The sequence below is a fragment of the Diadema antillarum genome, unplaced genomic scaffold (genome assembly GCF_040938485.1).
Source record: "Diadema antillarum isolate AM-2024a unplaced genomic scaffold, OU_Dant_1.0 scf00000166, whole genome shotgun sequence".
Taxonomy (NCBI): domain Eukaryota; kingdom Metazoa; phylum Echinodermata; class Echinoidea; order Diadematoida; family Diadematidae; genus Diadema; species Diadema antillarum.
In genome coordinates, this window is record NW_027271055.1 from 14,522 (window position 1) to 40,708 (window position 26,187).

Sequence of the window (26,187 nt, forward strand, 5' to 3'; positions counted from 1 at the left end):
GTATTTTATTGGGTTCCTTAATGTCTCAAAATATAATTAGACATCTAAGTGAGTATCAGGGTTACTTTAGTTGCAGGGTTAGGAGAAAAAAGGAAATGGCGGCCATTTAGGACACCATTTTGGATTTCTGAAAGTGCTTATGCTCTTTATGTGTGTTTCAGAATCTATGAAAATGTATTCTATTTGGTTCCTTGTTACTCAAAACGTATATTTCAACATCTGAAGAGTGTACACGTGAAATCTACTTGCAAAGTTCTGAGATTTAAAAAAAAAAGGAAATGGCGGCCATTTTTTGACGCCATCTTGGATTGTGGTACTTAAGCGCTTCAACAACTATTAATATGTATTTTATCGACCCCATGCTTCAAAACATATATTTATCATAGACATTTGAATTTTGTATTTCGGGGACACCTGATTGAAAAGTTATAAGAATTTCAAGAAATGGCGGCCATTTTGAACGCCATCTTGGATTGCAGAAAGCGCTCAAAGAGGATTTATGAGAACTTTTAGTAAGTTATTCTAGACACATTCCTGGAGCTATCGTGAAAAAAAAAGAAAAATCAGCTTGTTACCAGACATGTCCATGTTAAAACTACTCTTAGCCTATAAAGGCAGCACTTTTATAGTTTTATGTGATATTTTTTGTTTGTTTATTTACTTGGTTGTATTTTGGGAAATTGATACAACTAAAAGATTTCCTCTTCTCCATTCCTCCCGGTCTTTTATGTTTAAGAGTTCCCCTTTCATTTCCTAACATTAAATAGGACTATGATCATTTTACCATCGTCTCTGACGTCATCCTTCTCGTCCTTTTTTCTTTTACTTCCTCTAGCTTTATTCAGACATTGCCTTGCATTTCTACATGCAATCTATTAATTTTTGTGAAGATCCCCCCACTTGGTGAGGGAAAGGCATTGGACTACTTAGTAATCAGTATTGTTAGGCCCTACTGTATACTTCAGTTGGTCATCGGTGTGTCCAATGGAGCTTTCCCCAACTAGTCTAGCAGCCAGAAAGGGTCCCCGTGCACCCCCCTTAAAACAAAATTCTACGATATGTTCGGAGATCGTCAGAACCTGTATTTTCCGAATCCGGTTGTCGCCAGCGGAAAAAAAGGTTGCGCGCGCGTCTAATTTGCATATTTCTAAGATGGGCGCCGCCCGTTGCTAGGAGACGGATTATTTTTGAATAACTTTAGTTAGGAATAACAAATTACCATAAAAATGGTATCATTTTGAAGAGAATTAAATTTCCTACAAGCTGATACCCCATTTGATGGGATAGATAGATGTTGTCATGAAATATTAAGGAAGGAATTGTGTTTTTTAGCATTTTTCTAAAAAGATAGGGAATTTGGTTATAATGTTCTTTTCCATACATTTAATATGCATTTACAAATAACATTTGAATTTTCCTATAATTATCCCCAAAACATAGCTATTATCATGTGAAAACGGCTTTCCAATACATCAATTCCTTTAAAAGTTACACGACATTAAAGGGGATATGGTTCAATAGGTTTTACAGCAATATTGAAGGGTTACAATGTCTCCGCGCGCAATTGCGTAGGTTCTGTATGTGGGGTTTGTTGTAGATCACTGCTATCTATTGATCAAATCTCATCGAAATCGGCGAAGAAAGAAAGAAAAATTACACTTTCTATTCCTTATATGAAATAAAAATGTTTTTTTTTTCTATTCTGTGTTACCAAACTCAATCCATTCAGCTTCCCATATGAACAGTTTCTTGTCTTTTTGGATTCCCTCCAAGAACGTGAAATTAATCACAACTTATCTGATATTAAAAAGTTAAAGAAAAAAAATTACGTGACAGTTTCCTCTTATTGTAAGATTAAAGTGAAAAAAAAAGAAGAATCTTATGCTAAAAGCGCTAAGAAATAAAGAACTTGTTAAATGACCTTTCAGAGTTTAAAATGAAACATGGCTATCTTATTTTTTTATAACAAAATGAAGGGAAGTATCTGTGTAGTTCATGTCGGCCCATACTGGGTTACATCATAAATTCTTCAGAAATGGTCCCCGTGCATCCCCCCCCCCAAAAAAAAAAATCTACGATAGGTCAAAGGTCAAAGATCAAGTGAAATACATGCTCTCCTATTCATCCAATTAAACCTAGGTCAAGGAAGGTGACCATTCAACACATTTGTGACAAACATGCCATTATAATATTTTGCCAATTTTGTGAAAATGTAATCACACATTGTCCACATGTACTATAGACCTATTAGGAGAATCATGCATTATGGCGGAGGCATACCAGTCGTCATAGCGACATTTCTAGTTTAATATTACAACGAAGATTACGACTACTATTAGCAGTTGGTAATTAAGTGGTGTACGAAGACTAACTCAAACAATACATCATTATTTGAGTGGCTATAATGTACAATTGATAAAAACCCAATAAATCTGTTTTTTTTTTCAGGTTATACAGTGCGTATCAAAAAAAGGTAATCCAACTTTGGCGGGCTACTACTTTACAATTGTCAGCTATGGAGAGCTCAATGTTTTAATTCTAATGATATCACAAACCATCGAAAGCTATGCTGCCGGCTGAAAGCAATAACAAATTTACTTATTGTATATTATAGAAAGAATGGCCACGCGAAAGTAACAAGATTAATGCTCTGTTACTGGGAATTTGAAAACAATAATGACATTGTTTCCATTCCTGTTGTGTCGTTGGTTGTTGGCGTGTTTCCTTTCAAAGAGTGAAAGTAGTAGTAGGTTAATAGATGTCGGCGTTAAAGCTTGTACAATATAACAATATTGGTCACAGTTTATTATTCCGAAGGTTCATTTTTTCCCCCAAAGGTTCATTATTCCGGAGATTCGTCATGATATAGATAACCGGGCCCAAATTAGTTATTGCTGAAAGCAATAACACATTTACTTCTTGTATATTATAGAAAGAAAGGCCACGCGAAAGCAACAAGATTAAATGCCCTGTTACTGGGAATTTGAAAACGATAATGCCATTGTTTCCATTCCTGTTGTGTCGTTGGTTGTTGGCGTGTTTCCTTTCAAAGAGTGAAAGTAGTAATATAGTAGGTTAATAGATGTCGGCGTTAAAGCTTGTACAATATAACAATAGTAGTTATAGTTTATTATTCCGAAGGTTCATTTTTTCCCCCAAAGGTTCGTTATTCCGGAGGTTCGTCATGATATAGATAAACGGGCCCCAATTTGTTATTGCTGAAAGCAATAACAAATTTACTTCTTGTATATCATAGAAAGAAAGGCCACGCGAAAGCAACAAGATTAAATGCCCTGTTACTGGGAATTTGAAAACGATAATGACATTGTTTCCATTCAAAATTCAAAATGGTCACCTTCCTTGACCTAGGTCTAATTGGATGAATAGGAGAGCATGTATTTGGGAATTTTAGGACTTTAACTTGACTTTGGCCCTTTCATAAGTTTATGCATTAAGTAATTTTCAAGGTATGGAGAAAAAGTGCAATTTTTGTATTGAGTAGAAAATTGTTACCATTTTCATCTGGCCTTTGACCCTAAAATTCATAAGAGAATCACTGTCAGGCAGAACATGCATAAATATGTACTAAGTTTCAAGATACCATGAGCCACTTCCGAGACATGGAGGAAGAAGCAAGTTCAGCACTTTCTCTTGATCCTTGATCTTTGACCTTTTTGGCAAAAAAAAAAGAAATTGCCAGAGAATCTCTATTTTGGGTTATACATGCATACACCAAGTTTAAGTCCTGCTGGCATTGCATAAATATGAGGGAAATAGTAAAATTTTGAAGTGTTGCCCTTGACCTTTGACCCCATGAACCCCAAATTCCCTAGATAATCACTTCCAGTCAGTACATGCATAATATATACTATGTTCCATGAAGATCTCTCTCTCTAGTCACGTAGCATACAAATATGCAGGTGTGGTTCGGATGAGAGAACGCCATTGTCTGCGGTCAGCGGCAGCTCTGGTAGCCTCTGTAATGCTTGCTCCAGTCACCTGTTTGATGTCATCAAGCCAGCTTGCTGCGGGTCTTCCTCTTTTACGTTTTCCCTCAACCATTCCCTGGATGATTGTTTTCTGCAGGCAGTGATGTCTGGTAGCATGGCCAAAATATGTCAATTTTCTGGCCACAATATCAGCCCGTAGTTTCTTTTCCACTCCAAGCTCCTCTAGCACCCATGTATTTGTTCTTCTTTCTTTCCATGGTATCCTCAGTATCCTACGATAGCACCACATCTCAAACGAATCCAGTCTCTTCTTGTCTGCTGACTTCATTGTCCAGGATTCTGAGCCATATGATGCCACGGCAAAGGCTGTAGATCTTAGTAGCCGGACCTTGAGGGAGGAAGGGAGTTTACTTTTCCAGAGCTTTGTCATACTTTGTACCATATTCCGGGCCATTGCTAGTCTTCGTTTAATCTCCTGTGAGCAGTCCCCTTTGGTGTTTATGATGGAACCCAGGAACTCGAAGCTTTCCACCTCTTCAATGGCATCACCATCTAGAGAAAAGACACCATCTGCGAAACTCCGTTCTCCATCTACAACCATGATCTTAGTCTTTCTAGTATGCAGCATTAGCCCCCTCTCTTCACTTGCTATTTTTACTGCTCTGAGTAGATCCATCAATTCTCTTCTGTTGTTACAAACCAGGGTGGTGTCATCCGCATACCTGAGATTTGTTACCCGTTGGCCACCTATTGTCACTCCACCAAGGAAATCTCCCAGGGCATCTCTCATAATCCGTTCAGCATAGATGTTGAAAAGCTGGGGCGATAGTATGCATCCCTGTCTGACACCTCTACCAATCTTGAACCATTCTGTGTCACCTCTGCTTGTTCGTACTGTAGACTCTTGATCTTTATATAGCTTGCTAATGAGCTTCACTATATGGCTAGGAAAACCCATTTCTCTCATAGTGTTCCATAATTTTGCATGACAGACACAATCAAAGGCTTTGCTGTAATCTATAAAGCACAGGTAGAGTGGTACAGAGTGTCCTCGGCAATTTTCAATGATGTTTCTGATGTTGATGATATGGTCTCTCGTGCCTCTTCCTGCTCTAAAACCAGCCTGCTCTTCAGATATCTCATTTTCCATCTGCCGTTTCATTCTGTTGTTGATGATCTTGAGTAGTATTTTGCTGGCATGGCTTATCAAACTAATGGTGCGATGGTTTGAGCACTCCTTTACATTTCCTTTTTTAGGTATCGGGATAAAGACCGCTCTTCCCCAGTCCTCGGGCCATTCTACATTCCTCCAGATTGTGTCACATAGTTTCCACGTGATGTTTATGCCTTCCTCACCAGAGGCTTTCCATAACTCGCCTGGGATATCATCCCAGCCTGGTGATTTCCCGTTCCTAATTTCTCTCATTGCTTGGCGCACTTCCTCCAATAACGGGGGTGGTTCTAACTCTTGTTCCCCTAGGTTGCTGTTGGCAGAGTCTGCCTGGGTCTTCTGCTCGTAGAGCTCCTTGCAGTACTAGGCCCATCTGTTCTTTATGTCTGTGCTCTCTGTTAAGGTGGTACCATTTCTGTCATTGATGACATCTGACCTTGCTGATGGTTTTTGAGTCATTTTCTTTGACCAGAGCATACACCCTCTTAGAATCACTCCCTGCTCTTTCTATCTCCTCACATTTTCTCTCAACGAAGGCACGTTGATCAGCTCTAACTGCTTTTGACACTTCTTTGTGTTGTCTTCGCCACTCAGCCATATCCCCTCTCTTCCTCGCATCCTGTCTCTTGTCAGCAAGTCAGTTCTAATGTTGTTCTGGATAACGATGGTTGCCTCTTCTTCTTCTTCTTTGGGATGACCTCCTTAACTGTGCTTAACACTGCTTCTTTCATTCCTTCCCACAGTTCATTGGGAGACAGCTCTTCATCATCAATCTGAAGAAGTGCCTGAAATCTATTGCTCACACTAACAGTGTACTGTTCCGGTATGTTGTCTACATCAAACCTTAATGGTGGTGTCTCTTTCTTCTTTACTTTGAGCTTTAGTTTCAGCTGTGCAACCAGAAGCTGGTGGTCACTCCCACAGTCTGTACCTGGTCTTGTCCGAACACTGAGCAGTGAAGAGCGCCATCTTCTTTTAACGAGAATATAGTCAATCCGGTTTCTTACATTGTCCCCGGGGCTCTTCCATGTCCATAGTCTTCGGGGGTGCTGCTGGAAGAAAGTGTTTCCAACAATCAGGTCATTAGCTTGGCAGAAATCTTCCAAACTATCTCCACGTTCATTTCTTTCTCCCAATCCATATTTTCCGACGATCTTAGACTTGGTCACTGATTTGCCAATTTTTGCATTCCAGTCTCCCATTATCACAAGAACATCTTTGTTCGGAATCTTGTCAAGAGTATCTTGGAGCTGATCATAAGTCTTCCATGGCTTCATCAGATGCAGTAGATGTTGGCGCATAGACCTGGATGACGGAGATGTTAAATGGGTGACCTTCCAGTCTGAGAGTAATAATTCTTTTGCTTATTGGGTTGAAACCCAAGAAAGACTTAGCCGAGTTTTTGTCCAGGATGAAGCCTACTCCGTGTTCCCTCTTTCCGCCGTCTTTGCCTGAATACACAACTGTGTAGCCATCTTCGGTAGTGAAACGACCTTGGTTGAGCCACCAAGTCTCTGAAATACCAAGCACACTGATATTTTGTTCTCCCATTCGGGTTATGATGATCTCCATCTTGTCAGCATTCATTCCTTGAACATTCCATGTCCCTATAATTCTAGGTTTTCTCAGGTTTGTGCTGCTCCTTTCATGCACAGGATTATCGGCAGTATATTCTGCGTCCTTACAGCTGTGCCTAGTCGGTGCAACACGCTCCTCTTCCCCAGTAGCCATTGACGCATCATCTGGCCTGCGGGTCCCACCATCAGATGCCGGTTTTCCACAATGTTTACGAACTCTCATAAGAACTATCGTGGCCAAGAAAATGCAGTGGGTGGCCGGGTCCTTCTGCATTGCTGGATGGCCATCGTTGACTCTCCAGAGTCGATGCCCTTAAGATAGATCTTGTTTTTAGTTCCACCAGGGTGTCCAGCCACCCTCCTCACCATTCTCCAGTTGGAGACTGGTGGGTTTGCCGGTTTAGTCGCCGACAATCCGACCCTGAAACAGGTTGTACTGGGCTACAGGGTACCAGTAGCAGATCATCCTGACCTGACATGAAGATACCTTGAACAATATCCAAGATACAGAGAAAAAAAGTAAAATTTTAACATTTTCACTTGACCTTTTCACATTTGACCTTAACCTTATGACCCCAAACTTTTACCAGTGAATTTTAATTGGGTAATACCTGTATACACTAAGTTTCAAGAAAATATCTTTAGGCATTGCAGAGATATGAGGGAAATAGTGAAATTTTAAGCATTTGACCTCGACCTTTTGACTTTTGACCTTGAGCATGTGCACCCAAAAGTTGATAGGCAGAATTTCACCCCCAATACACATACATGCCAAATTTCAGGGTTTTTTTTTTTTTTTTTTTTTTTTTTTTTTGTTACGCTGTCCACAAAATTCATTACGGACGGAGAGAAGGACGGACGGAAGGACGGACAACCCGAAAACATAATGCCTCCGGCACCACTTCTTGGCGGAGGCATACAAAAGAATCTAGATTACATAGGTGAAGTAATCTTGGAAGATATGTAAATATTGATATGTACGGTATTGAAACTGTCGTGTTGATTATCCTTATGGTACGTTACCACTCTCGTGGCATTCACTAAGCTGGGTCCACTTTCTCGATTCGCCCGAAATCGTGGTCTTACTCGCGGACTAATCGTGCTGATCATCAGATAATCAAATCTTGATGTCAGTCAAAGACATTGTGTTGATCGTAGTAATTTTTCAAACAGTCCAATAATTCTTCTACGATCAACACGATTACCACCATAGACCTCAAGATGTGATAAGCCATGATAAGATCACCACGGTCACTCGTAGACTAAGAATCGATTTGTGGTAGATAGTATACATGTATTAGCATATCGAGACTCGCGACAATGGCAACCTAGTGAAAGTGTTTAACGTGCAATGTCAATAATCTTTTGGGTATCGATCATGCACATTTATAGTTACTCTATCTAAAAAGGACCGGCGGACGAGTAGGGCATGGATATCTGAAAACATTGGATGGTGTATTTAACTCATGCATGAGTTGTTATTCCAGCGGAACTTACATGCGCTCTATAAAGTGGATTGCACGTCAGATGCGCCTATAGCAGATACACTTCAAATCATTTTAGCAAATTTATCTAATTATAATAGATGTCTAATTTCTGTGGAAAACATGAAAATATTGTATTCGTTGTGGTTAAACATTTACACTCTGAATATGTCTAATGTTTAACACATTAGTCATACACAAACATCCTTGAACACAAACACACACAACACAAAAGTATACAAACCTGCATAAATATAAACGTGATATATATATATATATATATATATATATATATATATTTGTATATATATATATATATATATATTTATATATTTATATATAGATATAGATATATTATATATACATAGTTATAGTATATACATGCACACAAATATACATACACGCATGCATGGTTAATGTTCCCTCAGACATTTCCCTCATGTTTTATAGATCCATGGTCTACTTAACCATAACATTTTTTTCTCTCTCTCTCTCATTTTTGTATAATATTGATTATTAGTCACTCCTAACGGATTCAACAACCAAGTTTACGTTGTATTGCATTTAAATCAACCCATGTAATAAAGTTAAGTGCATGAAATCATTTTTTATAAAAAAAAACAGAATTTGAAAGCGACTGGATTTGACTTGCAACTATTCGTTTTTATCAATGCCATTCCTTGGTATTTGTAATCTATCTATTAGTTTCTTGGCAATAATAAACGTGTGAGCAATATGTTTAAAAACCATCAGGCGAACCACCAAAGAATGAGAACACGTATGTGCGATCTTATCTTAAAAAAAATTAATTGATTTCCTGCTAGAGCATGGTGAGAAATATTTCGCTTGTGCGGTATACATGTAACTCTTATTTCGACATCTAAATAAAGCATTCGAGTTTGATGTTCCATGAATGCATTAATGGCGTATTGAATAAATTCACGAAATTCACGACTGAGCTCATTTCCCGTGCATGAATGCCTGTGTGTGATATTGGAGGTGTGAGTATGTGTGTGAAGATGATCAGAAGAATGAGAGTTGATGAAGAGAAGTTTGATTAATATCGATATGTTGGAAACCCCTATCCAGGTAAGCCCGTTTCGGCCGTCATGAAATTACACCTCTCGTAAGGCCTTTATTCTATTTGATGAAAAAAGACGTAAACTAAAAGTGAAGCTGAGTAGATCAAAGGTGATAGCGAATAAAAGATTTAATTTGCTTTCATATTCCACAAGATGTAATGATATTTAATCAATAATTTGGATGTAAGAAGTGATAGGGTCTCATACTTGCAATGATTATTATAGTATTACACGCGTTACGCAAGTGCGGCCGTCGACATTACCCTTAAATTTCTGTATAACCGTATTGAACCTTTTCCCTTTAATGTCGTGTAACTTTTAAAGGAATTGGTGTATTGAATAGCCGCTTTCACATAATAATACTTATTTATGGGGTTTAACTTAAGGAAAATTCCGATGTTATTTGTAAACAGAAATTAAATGTATGGAAAAAACATTACTGAAATCTGTATTTCTTGGGAAAAATGTAAAAAAAAATCCTTCCTTAGTATTTCATAACAACAACTATTTATTACATAAAACGGGGTATCAACTTGTAGGAAATCTAATTCTCTTTAATATGATACCATTTTTATGGTAATTTGATATTCTTAACTAAAGTTATTCAAAAATAATCCGTATCCTAGCAACGGGCGGCGGCCATCTTAGAAGTATGCAAATTAGACGCACGCGCAACCCTTTTTCCGCTGGCGACAAGCAGATTCGCAAAATACAGGTTCTGACGATCTTCGAACACATTGTAGATTTTTTTTTTTTGGGGGGGGGGGGGTGCACGGGGATCATTTCTGAAGAATAGTAACCCAGTATGGGCCGACATGAACTACACAGATACTTCCCTTCATTTTGTTATGAAAAAGTAAGATAGCCATGTTTCATTTTAAACTCTGAAAGGCCATTTAACAAGTTCTTTATTTCTTAGGGCTTTTAGCATAAGATTCTTCTTTTTTTTTTCACTTTAATCTTCCAATAAGAGGAAACTGTCACGTCAAATTTTTTTCTTTAACTTTTTAATATCAGATAAGTTGTGATTTTGGAGGGAATCCAAAAAGACAAGAAACTGTTCATATGGGAAGCTGAATGGATTGAGTTTGGTAACACAGAATAGAAAAAAAACATTTTTATTTCATATAAGGAATAGAAAGTGTAATTTTTCTTTCTTTCTTCGCCGATTTCGATGAGATTTGATCAATAGATAGCAGTGATCTACAACAAACCCCAGATACAGAACCTACGCAATTGCGCGCGGAGACATTATAACCCTTAAAATAATATTGCTGTAAAACCTATTGAACCTTATCCCCTTTAATGTCGTGTAACTTTTAAAGGAATTGGTGTATTGGAAAGCCGTTTTCACATGATAATAGCTATGACTGGGGGATAATTTTAGGAAATTTCAAATGTTATTTGTAAATGCATATTAGATGTATGGAAAAGAACATTATAACCAAATTCCCTATCTTTTTAGAAAAATGCTAAAAAAACATAATTCCTTCCTTAATATTTCATGACAACAACTATTTATCCCATCAAATGGGGTATCAGCTTGTAGGAAATTTAATTCTCTTCAAAATGATACCATTTTTATGGTAATTTGTTATTCCTAACTAAAGTTATTCAAAAATAATCCGTCTCCTAGCAACGGGCGGCGGCCATCTTAGAAATATGCAAATAAGACGCGCGCGCAACCTTTTTTTCCGCTGGCGACAACCGGATTCGGAAAATACAGGTTCTGACGATCTTCGAACATATCGTAGAATTTTGTTTTAGGGGGGGTGCACGGGGACCCTTTCTGGCTGCTAGACTAAACTCTGCCACCAAAATAAAACAGTTTCAATCCTTTCTGTTCGCTGCCTCCACAAGTGTTCACGTTCGGTGAATTGTTTACGCGTGTTTGCATCGATGAAACGTTCCTCGCGCGGAGTCAGCATATTGAATCAGCATGGCAGCATACGAGCGGGAAATTCTTCTGCAGGTAAGTGCTAACACAGCTTTAAATGGTCGATTTATATCGGTCTTATTAATATTTCCAGTCTCTTTACACACATGAAGTATGATTGTAACTTGCGTAATCGTTTACTGTCTGTGCAATGCGTCCATACCCACCTTTAGTCACCGTTCTAAACTAGACAACAAGTCAAACGAATGAACCAACAGTAATAAAAACATGTGGGACTGCATAAACATTGCCATTAGTCTAGTCGTGGTGCTGGCATATCGACGAGTTGACCGAAAGATCGGTCTGTATACCGGGTGTCCCAAAAAAAGCGGAACGGTGGATTTTCAGTACCTTGCGTTCTAAAAGTGATAGATTTTTTGACATTTTTAGAAAGAGCATCTTCCGCAGAAGACCATGATACCAAAATCATTAAATTTGGTTCAGTACTTTTTATTCTACGCTAATTTCTGTAAATGCAGTCATTTTCAATTTTTTGCGACTTATGAGATAATAATTTGGGCGCGACACGCGTTCCATACGGTGAAACTGAGATAACGCTTTCATATTGGGAGCGCGCACACACACACACAGACACACACAAACACGGTTTTTTCCTGGCCCGTGCCTAATGTGAAAGCTGTATCTTTTGTTGACATGGATCACCGAGCTTACACAATATTCACCATATGGATCGCGTGTCGCACTCAAATTATTATGTCATAAGTCGCAAAAATCCGGCGAAATTTGGCAATGACTGCGTTTTCAGAAATTGGCGTAGAATAAAAAATACTGAACCAAATTTGATGATTTTGGTATCATAGTCTTCTGCTGAAGATGCTCTTTCTAATGATGTCAAAAGATACATAACTTTTAGACCACAAGGTACTGAAAATCCACCGTTCCGCTTTTTTTGGGACACCCGGTATAGCTAGTCTGTCCGTCGGGGAATGTTCCGCGGAGACTGCGTCTGGCTTCTTTCCCCACCGACAGCGTTAAATGGCAAAATATAAAAGAGTCCTCTGGACAGACGGATCTTTCTGTCTAATCGACGAGCATCTGGCATCTTTTCTATTCTCATCCATCGCCTGCATCAGTGTGCATCGGCCATCTGTATCCCGGTCGGAACTTGACAAACAGAACTTCCCTCAACTTTTACCAGTTCCACTACCTCACAGCGGGATTTTTTGTTTGTTCTTTTATCAGTAAAGTTAGGTGTGTTATGCTATGCAGTTGCTACTAAGAATGCTAGTTGCCCACCATACACGTAATAGAAGCATGATCAGAAAGGGTGGTGTGTACAGTTCTGGTCGAGGTGAGGATTTAATTTAGCTTTTAACGTTTTGCGAGATATTCAGAAACCACTCTATGACATATGAGATGTCAAAGAGCATGCAATAAAGGGTATCAAAAGTTTATTTGATGAAAATCGGTTTTGAAATGGCTGAGATATCCAAAAACAAGGTGAAACAAAGAGATCCTAATATTATAACCACGCTAAAGTTGTGGCCTGTCGCCTTTTATTATTATCACTTTTTTGGATATCTCAGCCATTTCAAAACTAATTTTCATCGAATAGATGTTGAATCCTTCTTAAAATTACATGCTCTTTCAAATTTCAGGAGAGGTTTCTCATTATCTCACTTGGAATTATGTTCAAAACATAAATCCCTTACCTCAACCAGTACTGTACAGTCCCTTTAAAGTCAAGTCTCAGAGTGACCTCTCGCAGTGTTTTGAGTGGGGTAGAGAAGAAAATATCTTGGGGGGGGGGGGGGGTGGTGTTTCACGAAGTCAAACTTAATTTAAGAATGACTAAAAACTATGGTATGCCACTGGTTTCCCTGTTCTAATCAATCTATTTCATAAGGCTAATCCTCACCCACTGTAGATTATCAGTAATGTTTCCAGAATAATTCCATCATTATTTATCTTATCTTGTATCATCAATGGCTAGGGCCTAATTTACATGTACCAGTACATGAAAAAAGGTCTCCAAAATCTTCAATTTCAGAAGTTGAGCAACAGTGAAGACACACACAGCATACCATAATTTTTAGTCAGTCTTAGATTTTAAGTTCGACTTAGAATCTTCGTGAAACACCCTCCAGGTTTGGCTATCTTAATTTAGAAACTTGTACATGTTGGTATGTATATTTCTAGAAGATCAGTCTTGATTCTTCTCCCCTGAAGAGGTTCCATGACCAGTCTGATTTTTTTTGTCGCTACCGGTACATAAATGTAAGCATCTTGTCTGCACCTAAAGACTAATGCTTCAATGTCTTTCTTTGTAACTGAAGGACTCCAAACTGTGGATGCTGCATATTCCAATGCTGGTTTCACTAGACCCCGGATACACCTTATACTATATTAAAGTTAAAATGGCCTAGACGTAGTAAAGTTATACTGCTCATCTGCTTATCCGTCGAGGACGAGTCCCGAGTATACTCGGGCAGGTGTCTGGAAAATGCGTGTTGTAGCAAAATCAAACCGTCCTCAATGGGTTAACAGTAACACTAAAAAAAAAAAGAAGAGAAATTTGCTTGAAATCAATTTGAAATGTTTATTAAATATTGAAAGTACATATAGTTTTGGTTATACTCATATTGTGAATGGGGAGTTAATGCCATACAGTCCACATCAGTTAATCAGCTATTTTTGCAGACAGGAAAACCACAGAATTTATTAGAATGCAATGTATGCATTGTTTCAGACTAAAACCAACAAACAATCAGTCATGATAGCAAGTTTACTGTTGGTCGTTACAAAGATCGATCGATGATGTACAGCTATGCTTGTTGACTGTCAATCAACATACATTGCAAATGCCAAGGAAACTTTTTGGAGATGTCAATTTGGAGAGCATGACAAACCATCAACCCCTTAAAGGAAAATGTCATTAATAGACTGTGGAGTATACCAGAAAAAGTTAGAAGATATGATAAAGCTTACATCTTTCATCTATCGTTTTTGCCTTGTAAACAACACTTATCTAGTAGGGTAAAACTAATTACCACTCTATCTACATGTCCACTGCAGACGATACCAGGACTGGAAGCGAGTGTCCATGGTTTGTCAGCTGTATGGGGGCTGGGCAATGAGCTTCTGCTGCATGTGGGGTGTGGTCGGAAGAAGCAGGCCGAAGGCAGCGGTGAGATTTTCTTACCAACTTTGTGTTTTGGCTGCGGAAATAAAGTCTAATTTGATATCTAGAGGAAACTGTTATGCTACAAATGACCATAAAATTATAATTCCCTAATTTTGAATGTAATTGATTCTTTTAATATTGCAGCATAGTAGTCCTGTTATACTTCCCCTTGTTGTGGTGCCCAAATGCTCCTTTGGGATAAAATGCCCTAGCGGTGGTTTACAAAGAATTAAAGTCAATCTTAAAAGTTGGGATCAGCTTAAAGGACAAGTTTTCCCAAATATACTTGTACTGTTTGTGTGGATCAAGGGAAGTTTGAGGAAAATCAAACAAATTAAAAAAGTTACCGGTATTAGATTTTTAAAGTTTCAGTGCAACTACAACGGTTTGTAAAGTCACTGCAGGACAAATATATAAAGAAAATAAACAGAATTTAACATATTTTCATATTTTCAGCAAAATGAAGGGGCCTTACTTACAACACATACCTCTTTCAGAAAGTCGAGGGAATGTGTATATTAATTCCCTTTATATTTTCTTTTGAATAATTAAATGTGATGCAGTAGTCTTCTCCTTCAGCGATGGCTGCAAAAAAACCTTAAAAATTCATGGCTTTTGAACGTATTGTCCAATTTCCCCAAAACTTAACTGATGTGGTCTATTGATATTGCTGCATTCACTCAAGCCACACATATAGTTGGGTGAATTTGTCCTTTAAACCTTATGTTATACCACTGGTTTCAATGTTCAGTTTTGATAAATATCTTCAGAATCCACTTCAAATTGTTATCAAAATTTACTGAGAAATTCCTTTGTATTTCGTTTTGTATATAGCTGCATGAAAAAGTCTTCAAAATGTTCATTTTCATCAGAAAGAATTACCTTTTTTTTTTTTTTTTTTTTTACCAAGTTACCATTTCTAAGTTACAATTTACCTGCTGCAGAATATTTCAGGTCAGTGGAAATGTGTTCTTACTTTTTTTTTTAAATGTTGCAGGGGATCATGCTACACCTCATAGGACTCCTTCAAAGCTCCATGTGGTAAAATGGCAAACAGACATGCACAACCCTCACACAAGGAAACTTGTTGTGCAGTCTCATGGTAAGTTCCTGGGAAACCAACTTCCAGCCAAGCTATCTTCTCCAGCTGGGCAATTCCAGCGTTACGGACATTACATTACTCAGCATAATCATTCTTAAAGGGATCATACAGTTTTGGTTGAGACCTAATTTCTGCTTTCTGACATTTTCCATGAGATAATGAGAAACCTCTTATAAAATATGAAAGAGCATGTAATTTTATGAGGAATTCAACGTTTATTTGATGAAAATTGGTTTTGATATGGCTGAGATATCCAAAAAAGAGCGATCCTAATAAAGTGAGGGACCCACACTTTATTACGATCGCTTTGTTGTCCCCGCCGAACGAGTTCGAGCAGGGGACTATGAAACGGGCTCCGTACGTGTGTGTGTCCGTGTGTCCGTCCGTCTGTCCGTCCGTCCGTCCGTGTGTCCGTGTGTCCGTGTGTGCGTCCGTGTGTGATCAAAATCTTCAATTTGCTACTTCTCTGTCATTTATGAGCCAATTTTGATTCTGTTTGCTTTATATGATAGCACTACATGGGAGCTTTGAAACTTCTACACAGAATTTCAGTCGTGACCTTTGACCTTGACCTTTGACCTATATTGTACATTTTGCTTCAAAATGCTACTCCTTCGCCATTTCTAACCCGATTTTCATTCCGTTTGCTTTATATGATGGCACTAGGTGAGGGCTTCAAAACTTGTACACAGAATTTTGACCTTTGACTTCTTTGACCTTTGACCTTGATTTTTGACCTATATTGTACATTTTGCTACAAAATGCTACTCCTTCGCCATTTGTAACCCGATTTCAATTCCGTTTGCTTTAAGTGATGGCACTAGGTGAGGGCTTCAAAACTTCTACACAGAATTTTGACCTTTGACTTCTTAGACCTTTGACCTTGATTTTTGACCTATATTGTACATTGCCTACAAAATGCTACTCCTTCGCCATTTCTAACCCGATTTTGATTCCGTTTGCTTTATGTGATGGCACCAGGTGAGGGCTTCAAAACTTCTACATAGAATTTTGACCTTTGACTTCTTTGACCTTTGACCTTCATCTTTTTTACCTATATTGTACATTTTGCTACTAAATGCTACTTCCGGCGGGGACATATATTACGCACCGCGTAATTTCTACTTTTCCTTGTTTTCTCAATGATGTAATAATATCAAATGTTAAATTCTAAGTAATTCTATGGTTGTGCGGGGTTTTTTACTGTTCTGAATTTTGTTCTATATTTGTTAACATAATGGATGCCATTTCCTCGGTTTTGGAAAACTTTCTATACTTTCGCCGCATGCGGCGCACTATCACTTCTAAATTGTGATGACGTCTAAGAACGGAGTCGTACGATCGTTCACGACCATGTACCAGTCTAGCTGTAGCCAGCGAGCTGGCAAGGCTATGCTAGCGCAGCGCGCGCAGCGACAGCCCGGCGTCTGCACTGGCTAGCGCTGGCGGGGGAGCGAGCTAGCGAGCGCGTAGCAGGTGCTGCGCTGCATTATTGTCATTGGCTAAGCCTTTAGACAAAAGAATATTTAATGAAATGTATCAGATTTAATACTGCCAATAATACAGATTACAACTGTGGTACGCTTGGATATCCATTATTTTCGGCAAACTCATGAAATAGGCCCCACCACTGCATGTCTGTACTAATAGTAATACTACGGCGACTCGCCTGTTTATACTCATGAATTCAGCCCCACCGTGTGGCGTTCATCTCGGTAGGTAAGCACGGCGGTGGGGCTGCCTTCCACAGTCAATACTCGTGATCGTGAATGCGGCGAAAATGACTTCATAATATGGCCCTCGACTAATTTAACGGCCAATTTAACCATAAATACAACCCTACCTAACCCTAAACCCTAGGAGGACCTACCCTTGCTTGCTATAAACGCACGGGTACGGTGCACGCGCACTGTGGTGGGGCCTATTTCACGATAGCCCCACCACCACTGCGTGTCTGTACTAATTCTACGGCGACTCGCCTGCTTTATAGGCCTAGACCTACTCGTGAATCCAGACCCACTGTGGCATTCATCGGTAGACCTAGCACGGCGTTTGAGCTTCCTTCCACAGTATGATTTTTAGCATAAAACAAAAACTACTCGACCAAAATCGACGATCATTCTTGGTATCGTTTTTCCTAGAAAATGGCGCATCTAAATTACTGATAACAATATTGCAGAAAGTGACTATGAGAAACTGGTTAGGCCTTTTTTTTTTTTTTTTTTTTTAGCCACGACCCACCCTGTAACAACATATCCCCCTAATCGTGGATAGGCGTAATAGAGTGTAGCCTCTGTACTACTACCAAAGATTCTGCTATAATACTACTTACTAGTCTACTAGACCTACTGCCGTAGTGGTATGCAGTACTACAACTAGTAGTAGTACTAGTAGACTACTACTACTAGTAGACTGCTACTAGTAGACTACTACTTAGACTACTAAAACTACTAGTAGACTGCTACTAGATCTACTACTAGACTACTACTAGACTAGTAGTTTAACTTGTAAGTGCCGGCCGACGGGCCAGGCCACGGCCAGGACGCTCCCGCTTGCTTGCTGCGGCCGGAGTAGCCGCTCACTTTGTGAGCGAGCTGGGTCTGTTCCATAATCTACTTACTAGACAAACAGTTACAACTTACAATGTCAATCATGTAGAATACAGTACACGTATATCCTTTCTAACGTTAAACTATATGGGGACATACCAGACATACCACTCTGTATTTCCCAGGCGATCGTTTCCGTGAGGTCTATTCTCGGGCTTGGTGCCATGTTCTTTATACGCTCTTGCACTGGCAGCAGGGGAGATGCAGCTGGTTCATATCGGTATTGACTGGTGCAGCCCCACGATAACGTTCTGGTTCATCGGCTCCCTCCCCTCCCCATCTTCCCCTTCAACTTCATGTGCCTCCTCTTCTTCTCCGCTATCGTCAGAGCTGCAGTCTTCATCATCATCATCACTGTCGAAGTTTACCCATATAGGGGAAGACATTATGCTCGAGGTACCAGGTATCTGTGCAAGCAAAACTTAGTGATAATGTACGTGGTAATGCGTACATGTCGACAGTCAGTGGGTCGACCGGGAGCGCACATCCCGCGGGGCCCGGGCCTGGCCGGGCTAGCTGTCATGTACGCGCGTGTACCAAGCTTAATCTGAGTGCTTGTGCTGAGCGGCGTCTGCTAACTGAGCACAACTCCGTGCTTATACGTCATCAATCGGTTCAGGGGTGTTGGTCACATGACTATTCTTTTTCGCAAAAGCTGCAACGGGGTACTCCAAAAATGTGATATTTGGGGGAGTTTCTAGAAGCGATAAAAACCGGAACGACACTGACAACATATTTACATTGATAATCATGACATATATTTTACATTTCTTTTGCATATTAAAACATTTTGCAAGCATTTTATTAGGTCTTTAACATTCTAATAGTTATCCATAAAAGCAGACCACATACACGCTCTGTTTCCTAATGTTTTTATTACCAAGAAAGTCCCAGAACAAGTGAATGCAGTCAGAAAAGTCAGAAAAGGAAAAACTTTCCTTGTATGAAATATTATACACTCTTTCTGCATGAAGATTTGCTTCATGAATTATGTGCAAGCATACCTGATGTGAGCACGAATGTCTGACACATAGCTGCACAAAATGTGCTTTTTGCGGCAATTACATTATGTACTAACTGTAAGCCTATGTGGCATTGTTGCATAATTGATTGCTCTGCCCTTGAATATACATATCGTTAACAAGTTTCTACTCGTCGAGATTTCTCTTGAATGCGATGCTTTAAATTTCAGCTTTAGGCTGCACTCACGTCTACTAGCTGATAAAACAAAACCCATTTGTTATAAAGGATCTTTCTGTGTGTTTTCTTTTTCTTTTTCTTTTTTGTTGGTTTTCATATCATTTCCTTTTTATGCCTCCGCCACGAAGTGGTGCCGGAGGCATTATGTTTTCGGGTCGTCCGTCCGTCCGTCCGTCCGTAATGAATTTTGTGGACAGCGTAACTAAAAAACCTTTTGAGGTATCCTAATGAAACTTGGCATGTATGTGTATTAGGGGGTGAACTTGTGCCTATTAACTTTTGGGTGCACATGCTCAAGGTCAAAGGTCAAAAGGTCAAGGTCAAATGCTTAAAATTTCACTATTTCCACCATATCTATGCAATGCCTGAAGATATCTTCTTGAAACTTAGTGTATACATGTATTACCCTATCAAGATTCTCTGGTGAAAGTTTGGGGTCATGAGGTCAAAGGTCAAAGGTCAAAAGGTCAAGTAAAATATTAAAACTTCACTTTTTTCTCTGGACCTTGGAAATTGTTCAAGGTATCTTCATGGAATAGACATGTACTGACTGGCAGTGATTATCTAGACAATTTAGGGTACATGGGGTCAAAGGTCTGGGGTCAAAGGTATAACCTAATAGAGATTCTCTGGAAAGTTTTTTTTTTGCCTTTTTTTTTTTGCCTCAAAGGTCAAAAGGTCAAAGATCAAGTGAAAGTGCTGAACTAAATTTTTCCTCCATATCTTGGAAGTGGCTCAAGTTATCTTGAAACTTACTACATATTCATGCATGTTCTGCATGACAGTGATTATCTTATGAATTTTAGGGTCAAAGGCCAGATGACAATGGTAACAATTTACTATTCAATACAGAAATTGCACTTTTTCTCCATACCGTGAAAATTACTCAATGCATAAACGTATGAATGGGTCAAAGTCAAGTTAAAGTCCTTAAATCCCCAAATACATGCTCTCCTATTCATCCAAATAAACCTAGGTCAAGGAAGGTGAACATTCAACACATTTGTGACAAACTTGTCATTTCAATATTTTGCCAATTTTGTGAAAATGTAATCACACATTGTCCACATGTACTATCTAGACCTATTAGGAGAATCATGCATTATGGCGGAGGCATACCAGTTGCCATAGCGACATTTCTAGTTCCTTTTAAATTGATATTCAGGGTTAATTCTATTGCTTACTTTGCTTTTAAAAACTCAAAGAAACCAGTTTTCAGCAGGATTTAAAAGTCTGTTTGATGTAACATGTAACTGTGTGAAAATAAGGAGTAGAGGGCTGTGCTAGGGAGACCAACTTGGAAATAAATGGGAATCCCGCTGTAACAAGGTTGGATATATAGCAAGTCTTTGCTTCATCGGGTAAATAATTGGATCAGAACTTTGTGTATGTGTTAAGCCACATGATGATGTGTGTTATATTCTCCTATCAAGTGTTAAAGTTGAAAAATTCTGGCATTTATGAACTACATGTAGGCCCTACTTATCTTCAACAGCTCATAACAAATTATCGTCCAGCAAGAAATCTTCGCTCTCAGTCCAAACTTCTGTTGTACACCCCCACAATATCAGTACAGTTTTAAGGCGCAAGATCTTTTCAACTGGCAGCAGCAGAGTTGTGGAACAAAATACCCACGTATCTCAAGCAAACCAACACAGTAGATGATTTTAAGCGTTTGTTGAAAACGTTCATCTCTTTAACTTGTCTGTGGACTAGGTTTAACACTATACAATGTTTGTCGCTACTCTTTCACTTTTCATCTTGTTTTGCCTCCTCTCTCTCTCTCATGTCTATTTTCCTAAGTTCTATTAGTTCCTTCCGTCAGTGTGCATAGAGACATTAATCTATTTTTGTGATTCTGATGCGCTATACAAATACGGTTTATTATTATTATTATATACCGATATATCAAACAGATACTGTGAATTTTCAAACAGATACTGTGAATTCTCTCTCAAAATGAACACTCTTTGAGTATTCAAAGTGTTGTACAGAGTCTGTTACAAGTGTAGCGAGGTTTTGTTTATAGTAAGCTAGAAAAGTTGGCACCAATTAGATACTCATTTCTTAAAGGTCTTGTTTGCCTTTGGGAGCAGTGATTTAAAAAAATGTTCAAGATATCTCATTTGATGCATATGTGTAGGTCTGTTGTATCACAAAACATCCTACCACATACAATTTTTGCAATAAAGCCTTAAATATGAAAGGAGATACACGTATCAGTATTTCTCATTAAACCGTAACTGTAGACGGTTTAGTCTGGAAACATTTTTATTATAACTATTCACATTTTGTGTATTTAACAATCCTTAACATCGATTATACGGATTCAAATTTTTTACAGTGGGTGTTTGTATAAATCTCTAACTCACATTTTAGAACTGTTTTAGAGCACTAATGCTGGGTTTTTGTTTCTTCTACAAATATATGGAAAATTATGCCTTTAATTGTTTATTTGTTAATTTTCTCCAATGGCAGATGTCTTCACCTCCCTCCAGAGACACACCCCTGATGAAAAAGACATGTCAAGGAAGCCTCAGTACGTATAAATCTCTTTTCTCTATTCATCTCCTGCAGGAGCTTTGCTTAGTCAAAGTTTTATGATCTTGGTAAAGATGAGATCATGTATACTTACTGTGTAGGTGAACTGCAGGATGCAGCATTTGTAAACCTGTGTGTGTGTGTGTGTGTAAATACCTGTGATCTTTGGTATCATAAATACAGGGAGACAGACATCTTCTTTGATAATGTGATGCATGTATTCTCTATGTCAGCTGTCATTGTACGCTGAAATAATTGCAATCTGCTTTCAACTCCTGTCCTGCAAACATCAGCCGTGATAATTGCCTAACTGCCACTTTCAAATTGCACTCTGAAAGAGTTTCGGAAGTGATTCTGTGATGTACAAAGAATTCGCCCTCTGGGTATATACATATTTTGTATTTGCACATCTCCAGTGAACAAATCTTCATCACAGGCATGACAGTGGAAAAATTGAAGAAAAGCTATGATTATATCTCAATTTCAAAACTGGGTAATATTCCTACGTGCCTGGTATCAACACGGGTACCTTGATTGAGAGATTGACAGCAGGAATACAGTATAGGGGCGCTCTGTGCAAACATGTACAAATTGGAGTGGCTATAGATGCACTCAAACTTTTCATAAAGCAAATCAGCATTTTAGTATTCAACTTTGAAATGATTTTGTCTAGAATGTGAACCATTGGGTTTTTAAGTTAAATTTAAGTTTTCTTGACATCAGTTGTTATGGCAGTTTTGCAATACATGACTTTTTTTTTATCCACATAGAATTGAGAAATCAAAAAATATCCGAACCTTCAAATTCAGAGTTCTCTTCTTTGATACTTGATTGCTGTCATGAATTTCATTTGCGTATGAATTTCATTTGCGTAGGAACATCCAGTTTTGATGAGTTGCTGTGTTCATAAAATCGCTCTAGAGCTGAGTTTCTTTTTCCTTCTATTTAAAACAACAACAGCTACAAAATATGGCAAGCACACATTGTAATCCTGGTTTTGAGATGCTTAAATTGCATACAAATGATGTAGGAAAATTGTTGATGCTTCCTCATTATTTTAATGATTTTCCTCATCAGCCCACACATATTAATTGGTTTTTGTTGCAATTTCGAAATGCAGTTGATGGAAGGTCTTCCACAAAAAACAACAAAATTTTTTCATTTCATGTGAGAGTAGATTTTCCTTCATGCGTCGTGAACACTGAAGTGCTTTCTGTGAGAAGTGGCTGACAAGTCGATCATGCAGTGAAAATGAACCTTGGTTAAATTAGCTGCTTAGTTTCACTCAAATTTCCCCTCCTGTGTTGCTTCACTCCCAAAGGACTGATGTAATCCTTAAAGAAAAAACACAACAACGTACAACTGTCTTGCTTTTATAACAACTTGATCTTGAATTGAACTGTATCCGGCTTGCGGAATCGACGTGTGATATGTCATGCTCAACCGCATTTTTTGGCTCTTTTAGAACTGACTGCCTGACTGCATATCCCTGCTTCGGGGGACAAACTGCATTAATAGTGTTGCGCTGTTAAATCAATAATGACATTTTACAACCTGGGTGTGTGTTCAATGTCTTTGGTATTTTGAGACTGTTATTCAGTATATAAAAGGGAAAAAGAAAAACTCTAATGTATTCATGTTTACTTCAGCAAACAGCAGGAAGTACACTGTAGAAAAATAATACAGAAAAGGTTATACGACAGTAAAAGTGTAAAAGAGTTAACTCTGACATGAGATTAGAAGGTTAATGAATTTGAAGTCTCCAGTGTTTTCATGGTACATTGACATTGGTCACAAGCACTATAATGTATACCACATACTTGTACACTGTTCATGTACAATATGTACACTGTACCTACATGTAGATGATGCAATAACGTCATCACCTCTTCTAAAGTGTCCCATAACCCTAAATACACATGCATGAATCTTGTACATTACCAAAATGTTTTTTTTTTCTTTAAATGAAATAAAACCGGATGAATGAATATTTTCAAAGTCAAGTTATTGTACAATTTTAATGACTTGATGTGTAGCAATGATGGCATTTTTAGGAATTGTAGTTGTAAAACTATTGATATTTCTAATTTCTTTCACATTGTACAGAAACCAATGATTCTAGAGGGAGTGATATTGTTGTCTCAACAGATTTGAATGGTGTGGCTTCCACCAATTTCAGTACGTACATTGTATGAGAAAGCATGATACACAGTTGTACTTTAGATCTCTGCAACATTCAAATTTTAGAACTTGAAGCTTGATAAACTTCCTTCTGTTACTGTAAACGTCAATATTTTCACGCGATTAGTGTATATTTCACGCTGGGCGGCTCAAAAACATATTCGCGGGTACTTGAGTTTCTACTGTGCAATTGTCAGCCCTTTAAAAAATGTGCAGATAAAACTGTGGAGGTATTTTTGTGGGTTTTAGAATTAGTACTGCCCAAAAAATGCGTGAATTACGCAAAAATTAATGTACCGCAAAAATTTCTGTGTTTACAGTACATAGTTTGATTTTAAATCTGTTTGCTCAAAGACAATTTGAACTTGGAGGGGATTTTACAGGAACTTGAAGTGGCTGTTTCACCCTGTATCAGAAATCTAAATATGTTTTCATATTGACATTATTGCAGCGTGTGAATCATCAAATAATACCCCTTCCTCCTACGTTTGAGCTGTCGACAAATAGTGAAAAAGATCTTTAGTGTACAATGCATATTAACTCCAGGAATTTTGCTCATATTATTGAGTGCCTGGCTTGAAACAGAATTCTCTCAATGCCAAATTCCTTTTGACTTGATATACTGTGTACATGAAGAAAGGGGAAAACAAATTTCACTCGTTCTAGAGAAATAGTTGCGGTGAATCTGTGAGAGCCTATATGTACATATTGCATGAAATTATATGAAAATTAACAGTTGAGGTGCTCGCTTTGATGAAAATTAAAAAATGATAGCATTTGTGTTTGTAGCTCTCCGTTTTGTCCTGTGAGGCACTGTGAGTATAAAATGTAAGAAATACATTATAAATTCACCCAATCATTTTTTGTCCCCGCCGAACGAGTTCGAGCAGGGGACTATGAAACGGGCTCTGTACGTGTGTGTGTCCGTGTGTCCGTCCGTCCGTCCGTCCGTACGTGCGTCCGTGTGTGCGTCCGTGTGTGATCAAAATCTTCAATTTGCTTCTTCTCTGTCATTTATGAGCCAATTTTGATTCTGTTTGCTTTATATGATAGCACTACATGGGAGCTTTGAAACTTCTACACAGAATTTCAGTTGTGACCTTTGACCTTGACCTTTGACCTATATTTTACATTTTGCTACAAAATGCTACTCCTTTGCCATTTCTAACCCGATTTCGATTCTGTTTGTTTTATGTGATGGCACTAGGTGAGGGCCTCAAAACTTATACACAGAGTTTTGACCTTTGACCTTTGACCTTGATTTTTTACCTATAGCGTACATTTTGCTACAAAATGCTACTCCTTCGCCATTTCTAACCCGATTTCGATTCTGTTTGCTTTATGTGATGGCACTAGGTGAGGGCTTCAAAACTTCTACACAGAATTTTGACCTTTGACTTCTTTGACCTTTGACCTTGATTTTTGACCTATATCGTACTTTGGTTACAAAATGCTACTCCTTCGCCATTTCTAACCCGATTTCGATTCCATTTGCTTTATGTGATGGCACTAGGTGAGGGCTTCAAAACTTCTACACAGAATTTTGACCTTTGACTTCTTTGACCTTTGACCTTGATTTTTACCTATATTGTACATTGGCTACAAAATGCTACTCCTTTGCCATTTCTAACCCGATTTTTATTCTGTTTGCTTCATGTGATCGCACTAGGTGAGGGCTTCAAAACTTCTACACAGAATTTTGACCTTTGACTTCTTTGACCTTTGACCTTGATTGTTGACCTGTATTGCACATTTTGCTACAAAATGCCACTTCCGGCGGGGACATATGTGACCCTGCACCTCAAAACAAACAAAAAGTCGCCAGACATGAATATTTAGTTAAGATCACATTCTGAAAGAGCAGACTTTAAGCCTTAAAATGATGTATAACTCAAATCAAATGGACTCTCCTAACCTATCTAACTATTGGAAAGAAAACACAAACTCAGAAAAAGTATGAACTGAGAAAAGAGGCTCTGAAGTACAGTGTCTATTCAAGCGCTTAATCTTTACCAAACCGTGCTGGCTGTGCGATGAATGGGACAAAAAAAAACAGGAAGTAAACCACCAGAGTAACAACAATGAAGAGATTATCAGATTAAATCGTTAACACATTCTGTCCATAATTAATGCCAACTTTCAAAGCAGTAGAAGTATCCTTTCAAAAGTTATTAGAGTTGAAAGTGAAGAGTGTGGACAAGGTTTTTCA

General features: G+C 38.4%; 1 protein-coding gene across 1 annotated transcript in view; it reads left to right on the top strand.

Moving 5' to 3' along the window:
• The first annotated feature begins 11,203 nt into the window (after nucleotides 1-11,203).
• The window catches only part of LOC139722459 (nuclear pore complex protein Nup85-like), a 49,937-nt gene continuing 34,953 nt past the window's right edge, over nucleotides 11,204-26,187 (top strand). Inside the window, exons 1-4 of the mRNA XM_071633750.1 lie at nucleotides 11,204-11,236; nucleotides 14,237-14,348; nucleotides 15,343-15,447; nucleotides 21,735-21,795. Coding sequence (XP_071489851.1) covers nucleotides 11,204-11,236; nucleotides 14,237-14,348; nucleotides 15,343-15,447; nucleotides 21,735-21,795 — 311 coding nt within the window. The remainder of the gene's footprint in view (nucleotides 11,237-14,236; nucleotides 14,349-15,342; nucleotides 15,448-21,734; nucleotides 21,796-26,187) is intronic.